General features: G+C 56.0%; 1 protein-coding gene across 1 annotated transcript in view; it reads left to right on the top strand.

Moving 5' to 3' along the window:
- Window positions 1–13,580, top strand: part of LOC309970145 (DNA (cytosine-5)-methyltransferase 3A-like) — a gene marked incomplete at its 3' end in the record, with an annotated part of 60,562 nt that overhangs the window by 29,674 nt on the left and 17,308 nt on the right. The window contains exon 3 of the mRNA XM_082852410.1: window positions 10,449–10,553. Coding sequence (XP_082708536.1) covers window positions 10,449–10,553 — 105 coding nt within the window. The remainder of the gene's footprint in view (window positions 1–10,448; window positions 10,554–13,580) is intronic.

Raw genomic sequence — 13,580 nt, 5'->3', positions numbered from 1 at the left:
GGGCAGGGGTGCCGTGTGGCTGCAGAGTGGAAGATGGGTTTGGGCCACAGCCCAAGGAGTCTGGCAGAGTTTCCAGGGGCACCTGGCACAAAGGAACTGTTTGGTGAGCCAGAGGGCAGGGGTGTGGCTGCCCACTGGCCCCTTCACCACCTGGCCCCGTGTGCCCTTCCCGCCTGCCCCTCCCCCCCCACCGGCCACGCCTCCCTGTACCTTTCACTCCAGTACTTCCTGGAGCTGCCAGGCCTTTGTTTATGCTGCTTCCTCTGACTGATGTGCCCTTTCCCTAATTTTCTCTCCTCTCTGATCAAAGCCCTGGCTTCAGTCTGTCTTGAATTACAGAGAGAACCCTTGGTTCTCAAAATGTGATCCCTAAATCAGCGGTACCAGCAGCACCTGGAAGGCTTAGCAATGCAAAAGCTCGGGCCCCCCCCAGACCTGCTGAATCAGAAACTCTGGGGAGGGGACCTAGCAATCCTTGTTTTTACCAACCCTCTAGGGGATTTGAGAAGTACTGGTGTGGATAATATCCAGCCCCGCAGCTGCCCCAGGAGGGCAGGACCCCAGCCACCGTCGTCTGGGTGGATCTTCAGGGCCCGACTAGCACACAGTAGGTGCTCAGGACGTATCTTGTGGATAGGACGGAGAGGAAAATGAGAGTGGATAAGACCCCTTCACAGGAGGACCATCCCAGAGCCCTGATCAAACAGGCAGGGTGCGGAGTGTGCGTGGTAGGCTGAGGCGGCCGCGCCTGTGCTCGGCAGTGCAAGAGGCCTGTGTATGTGGTGTCCTCGTGGCACCTGCCCAGCAGCCTCCCCAGCCCTACTGTCCATGTGTTGGGCAGGGACGGGGCAGCTTGGGGAGCCTGGGAGGAGGCAGGCTCGGTGTGGGGGGGTGGTGAGGAGGAATGCTGAGCCCTGGGACTCTGGCAGTGAGGGTCGGCTGGGTAAATCCGGCCACAGAAAAGGGAGGGGGAGCTGGCCTTATGAGAGATGGGAAGGGAGGTGAGCATCAGGAAGTCCAGGAGCCTTGGTTCTGGCTCAGAGGGGATCATGGAGATATGGTGCCAGGCCCTGTGTAGAGGGGAGAGAGGGGGGCAGAGGGAGCAGGACGGGGGACCAAGAGCATTCCAAGCCCGGGGCTGGAAGGGCCTCCTCAGATCCCCAAATGTGAATCAGTGCCTGGCCAGGAGTCCAAGCCCCGGGCTGGGCCCCTGATCTTGCTGTTCCCCTCTTTCCTCGGGCCTTAGAAACATAACAGATGCATTGAGTGCTGACTGTCTGCCAGGTGCTCTTTTAAGCTCTGTACTCTCATTATCTTATTTCATTCTTACAACTGCTCCATAAGGTAGGCTCTGTTATTTTCATCACTCTATCTTATTAAAGACTAAACTGATGCTCAGAGAGGTTAGGTCACTTGTCTAAGGCCACACAGCTAGTAAGTAGTGGTGCTGGGATTCGAACCCAGGCTCTTGTGCCTTTCAGGCTGCCTCCTATGTGAAGGGGGATGGAATGGATGGTGCCTCCCAGCTGTGATGTTCCATAGTCCTATCCAGGTTTCTTCTGAAAGTCGGGATGGTCAGAGAATGCTTTTCTCTGCATAGCAGTGCTCTTGCCCAGGGGTCGCTGTTGGGAGCACTTCATCTCCAGCAGGAGCTCACGTACACAGGCTAGTACGTGTGACTGGCTATACGTGCGCATGCACATACACACACATACCAGGTACATACTCTTACGTGTGGAAGACACTGCTGTGGACACGTTGCTTGTTTCCCTTCCTCCTTCCTCCTTCCCTCCTTTCCTCCTTTTCAGATTTGGTAGCTTTCCAGGTACCTGGCACATAGTAGGGCTCCACGAGTTTGTTGGGTGAACTGAATATACTTTGCTGGAGGACCTAGTAAAGGGAAGGGGATAGGAAGATACAAGGATGGGTAAGCCATGCCTGCCCTCTGGAGGAAGGAGGCCGCTCCTGGACGGCTCGCCCTGAGCTCACCCTCTCCTACTGGGTAGGAGAAGCGCCTGTTGGGGGGTACGTATTTGTGCTGGGGGAGCACAGCAAGTGTGCCCGTGTGTGTGTGTGTGTGTGTGCATGCCTATGTGTATATATATGCACGTATGGCCAGTGCTGTGGCCAGGGTTCCTCCCTTCTCACCTAGGTCCAACCCAGAGGCCTGGCGTACTGATTTCCCTCGGGCGCCGACCACTTCCTGCACTCCAGTTCTGAAGTTCAAGGGCATCCTTGGGTGGGGTTCCCCCGGCTCCACGCTCAGCTGTTCTTGCTGGCCCACAGATCCGGTGCCCGCCCCGGGCATGCCCTGCCTTTAGAGCACTCAGATGCCCACACACGGTCACTCGGCCTGCTCTTTGCTTTATAATCGTCACTATAGGGGTCGTTGAGGGAGCATCCCTCTTACACATTTAAACAGTTCCAGTAAAGGCAGCTTTGCCCTTGCCTCTTCGGGAACACAGCTAATAATAATAATGGCGTGTCCGCTTTTAGCCCAGTGGAGTCGATTAGATGCTTGCGCATGGAGAGCAGGCAAGTGATGTAAACAGCGCCCACCCCAGAGCTGACTGGGACCTCCATTTTAGGGTTCGGGTTCTCTAAAATTCTCTAAGTTAACCGCTATTACATGTCAAGTTGAACTCTGCAGTCAGTACAGTCTTAAGTGGGGGGTCAGTTGGACTCTGGAGATAGACTGTGTGTGAACGTGGACTCAGCTCGGTGACTGCTGAGCAGCGAAATGAGGGATTTCCGTGAGATGGTGTGTGTGAGCGGTCAACACAGGGGCACGGATTTAGGCTTGTAATTTATTTTGGATAGTTAACCAGCTGTCTATTTACCTACCTATGTACCTTCCTCCCCATCTACCTATCTCTCTGTCTACCAACCTATCTGCACATTTGTGGTGACGATCCACTGCAGCCCCGAGGACTGAGCAGCATGGGAGAAGAGTGGGGACAATGCAGACGAGGGTGTGAATGGTGTGGGTTTAAAGTCCCCTGAGAGCCCACGGCCTATGGCCCCCTCTCCCTTTACCCACTGAACAGAAGCAAAACTGAGGCAAGTTGCAGGATGACCTAACTCTTTTTTTTTTTTTTTTGGCTGCGTTGGGTCTTCGTTGTTACGTGCGGGCTTTCTCTAGTTGCAGCGGGGGCGGGGGGGCTACCCTTCATTGTGGTGCGCAGGCTTCTCATTGCGGTGGTTTCTCTTGTTGCAGAGCACGGGCTCTAGGCACCTGGGCTTCAGTAGTTGCAGCACATGGGCTCATTAGTTGCGGCACGCAGGCCCTAAAGCACGTGGGCTTCGGTAGTTGTGGCTCGCGGGCTCTAGAGCGCAGGCTCAGTAGTTGTGGCGCACGGGCTTCGTTGCTCCGCAGCATGTGGGATCTTCCCAGACCAGGGCTCGAACTCGTGTCCCCTGCATTGGCAGGTGGATTCTTAACTGCTGTGCCACCAGGGAAGTCCCAGGATGACCTAACTGCTGATGGCAGGGGCTATGCTACCTTCAGAGGCTCGCATGCGGGGCCACGGCCAGGCCCAAGGTCCCTCAGGTCTGGGCTGGGGTTGGAGCCCATCCCGGCCAAGAAGGAGGCCCCACAGGGCCTGGGCGGGGAAGCTGAGCTCAGCTCTGCAAAGGGAAGAGGGCCGGCGGGGAGCTGAGCAAGAGTGGGTGTCCCAGGATGACTGAGAAATGGGAAGATATCCTTCCTTTCTGGCACCTGGACTGGGCACAGGGCCTGGTCCTGTCCTGCAGCTGCCTCTGCGGAGAGCCACAGGGCTATTAGGGCTGTTACTTACAATCACCCCACTTAGCATGTGCACGGTGTGGAAGGGCGTCCAAAGGAGTTTCCTTTGCCCGGCAATTAACTCACCCAATCCTCACAGTAGCTGGAGGATCCCCACTTTACAGATAGGGAGTTGAGGCTTAGAGAGGTTGAGAAACTTGCTAACAGTCACGTGGCTACGAAGTAGATTTTTCTGGATTCTTTCCGTCCTCCAAGGGAGGGTGGCCGGTGGGGTGGGAAGGAGATGGTGGGCTGTGCAGAGCCCGGGTGGGCTGCTGAAGGAGCGAGGGCGAGGGGGCTTGGGGTGGCTGCTAGCAGAGCGGCCGCGCTCCATCCCAGCCCTCAGCACAGCACAGGCACTTGTGTGTTTATGTGTTGTCTCTCCCTCTGAACTGAGTTCCCTGTTTGCTTATCTTTATATCTGGTACATAGCTGGTGCTCAGTAAACGTTTTTGAGCACATCCATGGGCCTGGCCTTATGGTGGCCCTAGGACCACAGGGGTGGGCATGGCTGGGCTGCAGTGGGCTGGGTATGTGCTGGGGGAGTCTCCGTTCCGGAAGGCGGTGAGGCCCCAGCATGGTGCATGGGGTGCGGAGGGCCTGGGGAAAGCCCACAGTGCGCAGGTGCCTGGGAGCTGTGCGGGTGTCGGAGGGGCCATCAGGACACGGACGCTGCCTTCTGGGAGCATGGCCTTTTGGGAGTCATGGAAGACCTTCCTCGATAATTATAATACGAAGCCCACTGAGCAGTCAGTGAATATCTGTTGAATATTGTTGAGTAGCTGAAACAAAGGACTGATGAGCTTTGGGAGGTGACTGAGAGCAGAAAAGACGCGGGGCTTGGGAGGGCTGTGTGGAAGTGGGAGCACCTACAGCAATTCCCGGTGCCCCTGCCCTCCCCGCCCGTCCTCCTGCAGCTCACCCTGCGGCCCGGCCTGGGCCTGCCGTGCGTGTGCATGTGTGCGCGCGTGTGTGCGGGGTGCTCTGCGGAGTCGTGGGCCTGGTACTCAGGCACCCAGAACGGGGCCCTGCCTGCCAGAGAAGCCAATTCGTCTCGCTGAATTCCACGACCACAGACAGGCCCTGGGAGGCCAGCCAGCCAGCTGGCAAAGGCTGTACGTGCTTCTTGTCCCAGGGGGCCCGGGCAAGTGGCCGGCTAGATCCGGCAAGTTCATCCCCTTGACTCAAACACCAACTTGAGACATCTGCTCAGCGGATGCTGGGTCAGTAGCATCCGGTGTACGCTCTGAAGGGAGCACGTATGTCTGGCTGGCCGGCTGGCTCTGGGTGAGGGCCTCGTGGGATGTGCCTCTCTTAGCGGGAGGGGTCCCCGTCTAGGCATGAGGCCCCTGAGACAACTGCGTGTGGATGTACGTGTGTGAATGCCAGAGCATACCTTTACCTTGGCTTGCCTGCCTGCTCATCGTCGTGCATATGTGCACGTGTCAGGGGCACACGGCATCGTAGGGTATGGTGGCATGTTGCTGTGGAAAGACCCGAGGGCTGGGGATCAAAAGATTTAAATTTTGGTTCTAAAGGCCTCCCTTGCTGGCTCTCTGATCTCTGAAAGTTAGGTAACCACTCTGAGCTTCAGATTTCCCGCCTGCATAATGGAAAAAAATAAAACCAGCTCTACTTTCTGTAAAGCATAAGAGTAAAATGAAATCACGTACGTGAAAATGCTTTGTTAATTACCATGTACTGTACCAATGTGAGATTATTGTCATCGTGGCCCAGCTCCTCAGAATGCGAAGTTGTGTGTGGCCTAAAATAATCCACCCAGTGAGCTGTGTTAAAATGTAGGTCAAATCATAGCCTCAGAAGTTGAGAGAGGCTGATGGTAACCACCTAATCTAACAGGCCACCAAATGCAGAGGGGCTTTGAAAACTGTAAAGCGTTACATAAATTGAAGTGACATGATTATGTTTAAGACTAGAAAATACGTTTTAGTCATCCTGTTTCCTGACTTTGAGTCATAAAGATGAGAACGGCACTGGATCCTCCTGCTTGGCTGCATTCGTGCACGTTTGTGGATTCGTACACGTGCCTCTCTCTGTGTGTATGGACTTGTTTATTGAACATCTACTATGTGACAGTCACTCATCAAGTATTTTGAGTGCCTGCCCTGTGCCAGGTGCATCGCTCTAGGCACTGGGGACGAAGCCAAGGTGAATAAGACAGAGTTCCTTTCCTCGAGGGGCTTCTGGCTTGGTCACGATGGTAGCTGGCAGTTGCAGTGCTGGATAGTGGGTGCTATGGGAGAGGAAGGACCCATAGACTCAGTCTAGGTGGGGTATGGGAAGGAGGGGCCCAGGGGAAGGGAATCTAGGAAGTGAGGTTGGAAGAGTGGGGCAGAAGCAAGGGTCTGTGCCAATGTCCCACGGAGGGAGCAGCCCACATTTGCACCTGGCGTGGTTGGTTTACGATGGGTGGGAAGTGCCGGCCAGATCCTAGGGCCTTCCTTCACCGGGGCCAAGGAGCTTGGCTTGATCCTGCAGGGCCCTGGGAGCCCCCTCAGCAAGGGCTTAAGCTCTGTTGAGTGACGTAATCAGCTTTGCATTTTGGAAGGATCACAGAGCCCCAGTGTTCCTGAGTATCTCACTGCGGCGGTACCAGCCAGATGTGGGGGTTTGTCTGTACACTGAGTGTTGGCTGCATATGCTGGGCAGTGAGCTGGGGTTTGCATGGGGGTGGGGAGGGACGGGGAGGAGGCAGGGATGCACGTTTGTGAATAGTTCTGGTCGGGACCTGGGAGCGGAGGAAGTTAGCGATTCTTGAGTGACTCTCATGCGTCAGCTTTCCATATATTACCTCAATTAATTGTTATACCATTGCTATGAAGTAGATATTATTATCCCCATTTTGTAGGTGAGGAACGCTAGACTAGAGAGGTTAAATAGCTCGAAGGGACTAGGGAGTAAATAGCAGAGCAAAAAGTCCAGCCTGCCCCCTCCCCGCCCCAAAGCCCACCTTGCTAGAATTTCTGCCCATTCCTGCCTCCTCCCACTGGAAGGACTGACTAATTCAGCCCCTTCACTTGACAGATGAGGAAACCAACCTGGGCTCAAGGCTGTTCCTGCTGAATTCGTTACTGTTTTCCAGCTGCTCCAAGTCACTGTGGATCAGACTCTTCCCTTTCAGAGTATTAGTGACGCCTCCCGACTCAGTGCTACTGGCAGATTTGATAAGCATATTTTACATTCCTTTGCTCAGCCCATCAGCAAAGATATTGAATGAAACAGGCCCCACGACAGATGCGAGAATGAACCGCTTGATACGCCTCCTTGAGGGGCACGCCCCGAGCCATCTGCTCACCCTTCTCAGTGTATTACCCCTCTCACTTGTGGGTGTGAATGCAGGCAGACCCAGAGCTGAAGGTATCGCCACCTCCCTTTGCCCCGCGATGTCGCTGTATCCCGGAAGAATGACGCGTTGACCGAAAACGGCACGCTTTTCACAAAGCCGTGCTTCGGGGCTAGATGGAAAGGGTATGGGCCAGAGTCGCTCAGACCTCGGTGCGACTCCCCACCTGGACTCTCGTGGAGACTCGGTTTCCGAAGCACACCCCAGGGGTCCCGGAGGGCAGAGTGTTGGACTGGGCATCAGGTGCCGTTCCCCGCTTGGGCCCCGAGGGATAGGCTCAGGACATGGCCCTGGGGGCTCCCCGTTCTCAATACACCAGGACCTGGACAGATGGTCTGGCGTCAAGGTCTTCCACCTCTTCCTCTTGGGGGTGTTGCATTGAATTAAATTCAACAGGGAAGGATGTGCTGAGCATCTCCTGTGTGTCAGGCAGAGCACGTGTGTGGAGGTGAGGAATGACAGCAAGTCTCCAGATGGCACAGGGGTTGCCTATCAGGGGCCCCCAAAGGCTTTCTCCATATGCTAATGGAAGCTGGGGCTTGGCGCTCCTGAAACAGCAGGTGTCTTTGTTTTTAGTCAGCACAGGCAGCCTGGTAATTGTGGTTCCTTAGTGCTGATCTGAGGCTCTGATTGGCTTTCCCGTCTCTGATAAGTTCAGAGCAAAAGTTAGGAAATCAGATGAATCTCTTCTGTAAGAGATGCAGTGTGCTAAAGGGATAGTTCAGAGCCCAGAATTTCTGCGTGGTAGGAGTCTTTTCAGACCCCATGGCCACCCAGACTGATCCTGACCCACCTCGGCACCCCCTCTCGGCTGTTACCTGTGCATTCCAGGCCCATGGGCCCGGCCACGAGCAGTGGTCAGAGGCTTGGCTAGGTGTGGCCTAGTGCTCTGCAGGCAAGTACAGGGGCTGGGTGGGCCTCCTGCTGCCGGGGAATATGTAAGTCCTCTCATCGAGGGGCATGTGGAAGACCCAGTAAGTGCTGAGTCTGTTCTAGGCTCTGGGCATTCAGCAGTGAACAAAACAGGCAAGGGTACGAACCACTTAGTCATCTGTCTTCTTAAAAACCCGAGAAGCAGGCAGAATGGACACCTTCCTACTCCCATTTTATGGATGAGGACACTGAGTTTCAGAGAGAACAGTCCTGGAACTAGCACGTGGACAAGCCGGGCTCATACCCAGTTTGCTTTGCGTTAAGCCCCATGCCTTTCCACGACCTTGCGCGGCCTCCAGATGTGTTGTAAATACCGAGTTACCTGGTCGGCACGATCAAGACGGCGCCCTTTTAGCCGTGGTGTAACCTGACCAAAAGCACCACCTCAGCTGAAGTTCACTAGACTTGGGTAGATTCAGTTGGAACTTTCACCAACGTTAAGCTGCATTGGTAATATTTTCTCTCTGTGTGATCCAAGTGATTGTTTCATAAATGGGGGTGTCTGTGGGGTCTCAGAAGACAGCCCAGCACCAGCAGGCCTGGCTTACCATGGGGCATGTGGCCCTGGGCCCCCCTCCGGTCCAGGCCCACAGAGCTGTCATGGAGGCCTCCCTGCCACTTGGCTGTCCCCCACCTCGGCCTTTCTGCCCTCACAGTTTCTCTGCCATGTTTTCCTGAAAAGAGCCTCTCAAGGGTCTCTGGTCCTGGGGCAGCCTTTCTCTCACCACCCCGGACCCTCACCTCCTGTCCACAGCCGGCACTAGGCTCCCTGTCCTTGGCTTCTTTTCCAGACCTTTCTCGGCTGGGTTCCTTAAACTGTCTCTCCAGCCCCTCTCCGGCCCCTTGGTCCTCATTGCCGTGTCATTCTGCACAGCTTCCCTCTGAGGCTGACCATTTCCACCCCTAACCAAATCTCTCTGCGCTCGACTTCTTTGCATCTGTCGACTTTGCCTCTTGGGTTGGCAACTCCCTTTTTTCTTGTACCCACAATACACCGGCGTCCCCTTTCTGCTCCTCTGAACACTCTCTCCACCTCCTGCAACTTGACTGGAGTCTCCCCTCAGTGCTAAGGCCTGGGGCCTCTGTCATCTTCCACCCATATGTCCTCGGAGGGCTCCCGGACTCTCAGCTGCAATGCTAAATCTCCCTCCTAAATCTCCTTCCTGGGCAGGTCTGTCCCAGATGTGCCTTGAATGGATGGATGGACAGAGCGGGCCAATGCCACTCTTCCCATCGGTCTCATGTCTGTGACGGGTCGCAGTAGGTTTCCATCTGCATGTCCCACCATCACCTGAAAATTAATGTGGCAAACCACAAGCTATTTTGAAATCACAAAAAATGAAAGTTGAGTGGGACATTGAGGGCCACCTCGATTCAATCCCCTGGGAATCTGTGCACCTCCCCTTTTCTGTGGCACCAGCATGGCTCTGGGCTGGCGCCCTCCCCTGGGAGGACTGTGAAGATGTCTGTGGCTGCTGACGTCATGCAGGGCACGAATGGCAGGCAGCCTGAGGGGCCTCTGCTGGGTCAGGGTCCCTTTCTCTCTCCTTCCCCAGCACAGTTTTTGCTCATGATTAGTCATGCTGGAGCCGGCTGAGTCAGAAGCAGCTTGTGGGTGGTTTGTGGCCAGGCTGGAGCAGTGAGGCAGGAGGACTTTCTAGGTTTATGTGTCTGCCCCACGAGACAAGCATTGCAGGGCTCGGCCCTGGCATGTGCCAGGTGAAGGGTGGTAACAAAACCAAACTCTGGTCCAAAATTCAGCGAAGGACGGGCATCACGATGAACCAAGACACGGTCCCTGAGATGCTCCCGCGGGGTAACAGGCACATGCAGTGCCTACGCGATGTGGCAGCTGCTTCAGGGTAGGTGTGTGTACAGGGGCTGTAATGCCCTCCATGGTCTGTGGTACGCCTCCTTCCAAGGGTTGCGTGTACTTCCAGTAGACATCGCTACATGTCATGCTTCTCTTCCTGTGATTTTATTCTCTTCAATAAAGGTGATTCATTAAATACGGCATTAATCATTTTTGTACTTGTTTTAGATTTTTTTCATATAAATAAACTCATATCCAGAAACAAATTCTTTGTCAGAGCATGTGTTATGATTCTGTGGTTCAGAGAACGTGTCCACCCAAGGGAGAGCTGCGTTCTGCTGGGGCAGCGGGGCGGCTCTGAAGTCCCCTGAGGATAAAGTTGACTCGGCCCTCAGGGGTGGCCCAGCTCTGCCAGTCAGAAAGCGGGTGACGACCATCCCTGCCAGGGGGATCAGCGTGGCACAACCCTGGAAGTGTGGCTGCCCTGCGGGTGGGACACTGGGGAGGGCTCTGGGGTCCAGCCCTGGCTTTACAGGCTGTGTCTGTGCCCACAGGAGGGAGAGGAGCAGGAGGAGGCTCGTGGCAAGGAGGAGCGGCAGGAGCCCAGCACAACTGCCCGGAAGGTGGGGCGGCCTGGGAGGAAGCGCAAGCACCCTCCGGTGAGTGAGGTGGCGTACCCCCAGCCCAGGTGCGCGCGCAGGCGCACACACGCATACGCACACACGCTAACAGCACGCACGCGCATGCGCGCACATGCACACAACGCTAACATGCACGCGCACATACGCACGCACGCGCACATGCACACTGTAAATGCCAGTGATGTGTCCCGCAGGGACCTGGGCACGCCAAGACTGGGGCATGGAGTGTACCCCTCCAGCTGTAGAGCCCAATTCCATTCCCCATTCACTGGATCCCCAACACCACCCCCAAACTTTCCTATTTTCTGCATCGAACTGGAGGCCCCTAGAGGCCAGGGGACTTGCGCTGTGGGTCTTGTGGGACTTGAATCAGGCCCCTGACTCAGCTTCTTTCTGGAAGGGCAGCAAGAGAGTGGGACTTGTTTTTCCCTAGCCTGCCTGCATGGGCCCCTCCCTCCCCATCCAGACACCCACCTTGGGCCTCAGCCCCACCTGGAGAACTTGGAGGAAGGGAACTGAGGTCTGGAAGTCCGATCAAAGTGAGTAGGGAAGAGATGCAGGCTGTTAAGAGAGGAGGAGGGCTGGGCGCTGTGTAAGTCCAGTGGAAGTGTAGACCCCGGGCTTCCGGGTGCCATTGCCTCTGAATCGGGGTGGGGGGGACTCTGGGGTTGCCCAAGATGAGGCGTGCTCCGGAGGGCAAGGCCCGTGGGCGGCAGGAACGTGCCTTCCTTATGCCTTAAACTCAGAGGCAGAACAATAGTTATCTGCCAGCTGCAGCCACAGCTGGTTCCTTTCTTTTCGTCCCTTCCAGCTGAGAACGGGGAACTTGGAGCAAGAAGGTAAAGAGAAGCCAGGAGCCCCACATTTGTAACTCAGCCCTTCAAGGAAATGTTCTCAGCGGGGCAGGATTTTCCTCCTTGGGGCAGAGAGCAGGGTGAACGTGGCTGCAGTGAAAGGGGCGGCGGAGGGAGGGAGGGCGGGCTGCACCAGCTGGAGGTGAGGGGTGTTCTTGGAGTCGGGAGCTCTGGGAATCTGCAGGGCACTGAAGTGCACCACTGCCACTTCTGCTTGGAGATTTGGAGGGGAGGGGGGAAGAAGCTAAGTCATTTAACTGGTAAGTAATTTTAAACACTTTAATATTAAAGCAGACATGGATATTTAATGGCCTGGAATGAAAAATTCACATGCAGTTGAAAGATAAAACGGGACTTCAAAGGAATTTTCAGCTTGCAGCGGACTCCAGGCCGCACTCCTAGATTCCCCGGGGTCCCTCCACTCTCCTCCCCGCCCTCACAGGGCACCTGGCGGGAGAGGGTGGAGGGGCACGGTGCAGGCTGAGTCAGAGCCCACCTGTCATTCCGAATCTGAGCTGCACGTGTGCTCGAGATCTGCAGAGCAAACCCCGCCTTTCCCTGGCTCGGATGCTGGGGATGGGAGCCACCACCTGTAGCAAATGGGACCCGGCAGCCCTTGGACTCACATTTGTGAGTCCCTGGAACCAAAGGGAGGGCACGTCACTGAGAGGTGGGGTGGGGCCCCAGGATCAGAGGGTGCAGAGAAATCAGGGGTAAGTGTGGAAGCGCGTCCAGAGATGGACAATGAGAGGGAAGAGGGGCACGGCCCAGTGGGCCATACACCCCTGGCCTGGAACAGTGCCCAGCATGGAGGGAAAAGCACAGTCTTTAAAATCCAACAGACCTGGGTTTAAATCCCAGCTCCGCCACAGACCACCCGTGTGACATTGAACAAGTCACTGCCTGAACCTTGGGTTCCCGTTCTGAAAAATAGAGATGATAAAAATGCATTCCTCCTAGACCCCTGTGAGAATTAAATGGGTTAAAACACCAAAGAGCCAGTGGTCAGCAAAGGTCGGTCCTGCCCTTACCCGAAACAGAAGCAGCAGCCCTGGATTTACTGCTTCCCAGCTGTGTGACCTTAGCAAGTTACTGAACCTCTCTGAACTTTTGCTCCCTCATTGGTAAAATACGGCTACCGGTAATACCTGCCCTGTCCACCTCCAGGGGTGCTGTGCAAACAGCAAAGTGGGCTCCAAATGCACAGGGCCAGCAGCGTCATAAACCGGCATCCCCACCCCCGGAGGGGCCAGTGGGCCAGGGGTCTGCAAGGCCTTTCGGGTGGGAGCCTGGCGTCGGCCTCTCAGCAGCTCCAGTGGGCAGCGGTGCGCATCCCATGCAGGTCAGTGTGGATGTGGTCCAGTCCTAAGTGAGGCCCTGGGAAGGGGGAGAGTGCGTGGGGAGGCATGGGGCTGAGGCAGCTGTCGTGAAAGGGACGCCTATGCATGTAGAGGGGAACAGAGAACAGCCAGCAGGTCTTCCCCGGCAGCAGGCCCGTGGACCCCAAGGGAGCCCACGTGGGGGAAGTTCGTGCTGCAGCTCAGGGCCAGCCCACGGTCTCCTGGGCCTCGGGCCACCTGGTTCACTTGTGGAGCAGGTGCTGGCCCAGGCCTCCGCCCCTCCCCAGCCGAGGAGCACAGCAGGGAGGGCTTCTGGGGACCTGGCACAGCTGTGGCCCTGGGAACAGATTGACCAGGGAGCTTTAAAGCAGCTGAGTGTGTGTCATCGAGCTAAGCCTGGAAACGGGGTGGGAGGGTGGGCTTGGCTCAAATCCTGGCAGGTGGAACAGAGGGAGCAGTGCTGGGAGTGCAAACATTTGTGCAAATGTTGCATATCCGCTGCTGGACGGGGAGGGACGAGGTACATCCAGTGGTGTCCTCACCATCCCCCGGCCTGAGGCTGTGAAATCGTCTACAGAATTTCCCCCGAGGCCCGCCTGTCCCTGAGTGCCTTCCACTTTCTCCTGCTCCTGCGTCAGCCTCCTGGCTGCGCCCTCACCCAGATCAGGCCCCACCTGCCCCCAGCATCTCTCTAGAACCCCCGGCCCCTCTTTTTCGGTGACAAGCACATTACACCTACTGAGCACCTGCCAAATAAATAAGACTTATTTCAACCTAGTGTGCCAGAGGGGAGGCCGCACGTAATTACACCAAATACGGCCCGGGGCCCGTCGCTTTCAAGAATCTCTAGG

Source organism: Leucopleurus acutus (genome assembly GCF_964270905.1).
Source record: "Leucopleurus acutus genome assembly, chromosome: 12".
Classification (NCBI taxonomy): Eukaryota; Metazoa; Chordata; class Mammalia; order Artiodactyla; family Delphinidae; genus Leucopleurus; species Leucopleurus acutus.
Note: the sequence above shows the minus strand (reverse complement) of the source record. Positions and strands in the feature narration are given on the sequence as shown.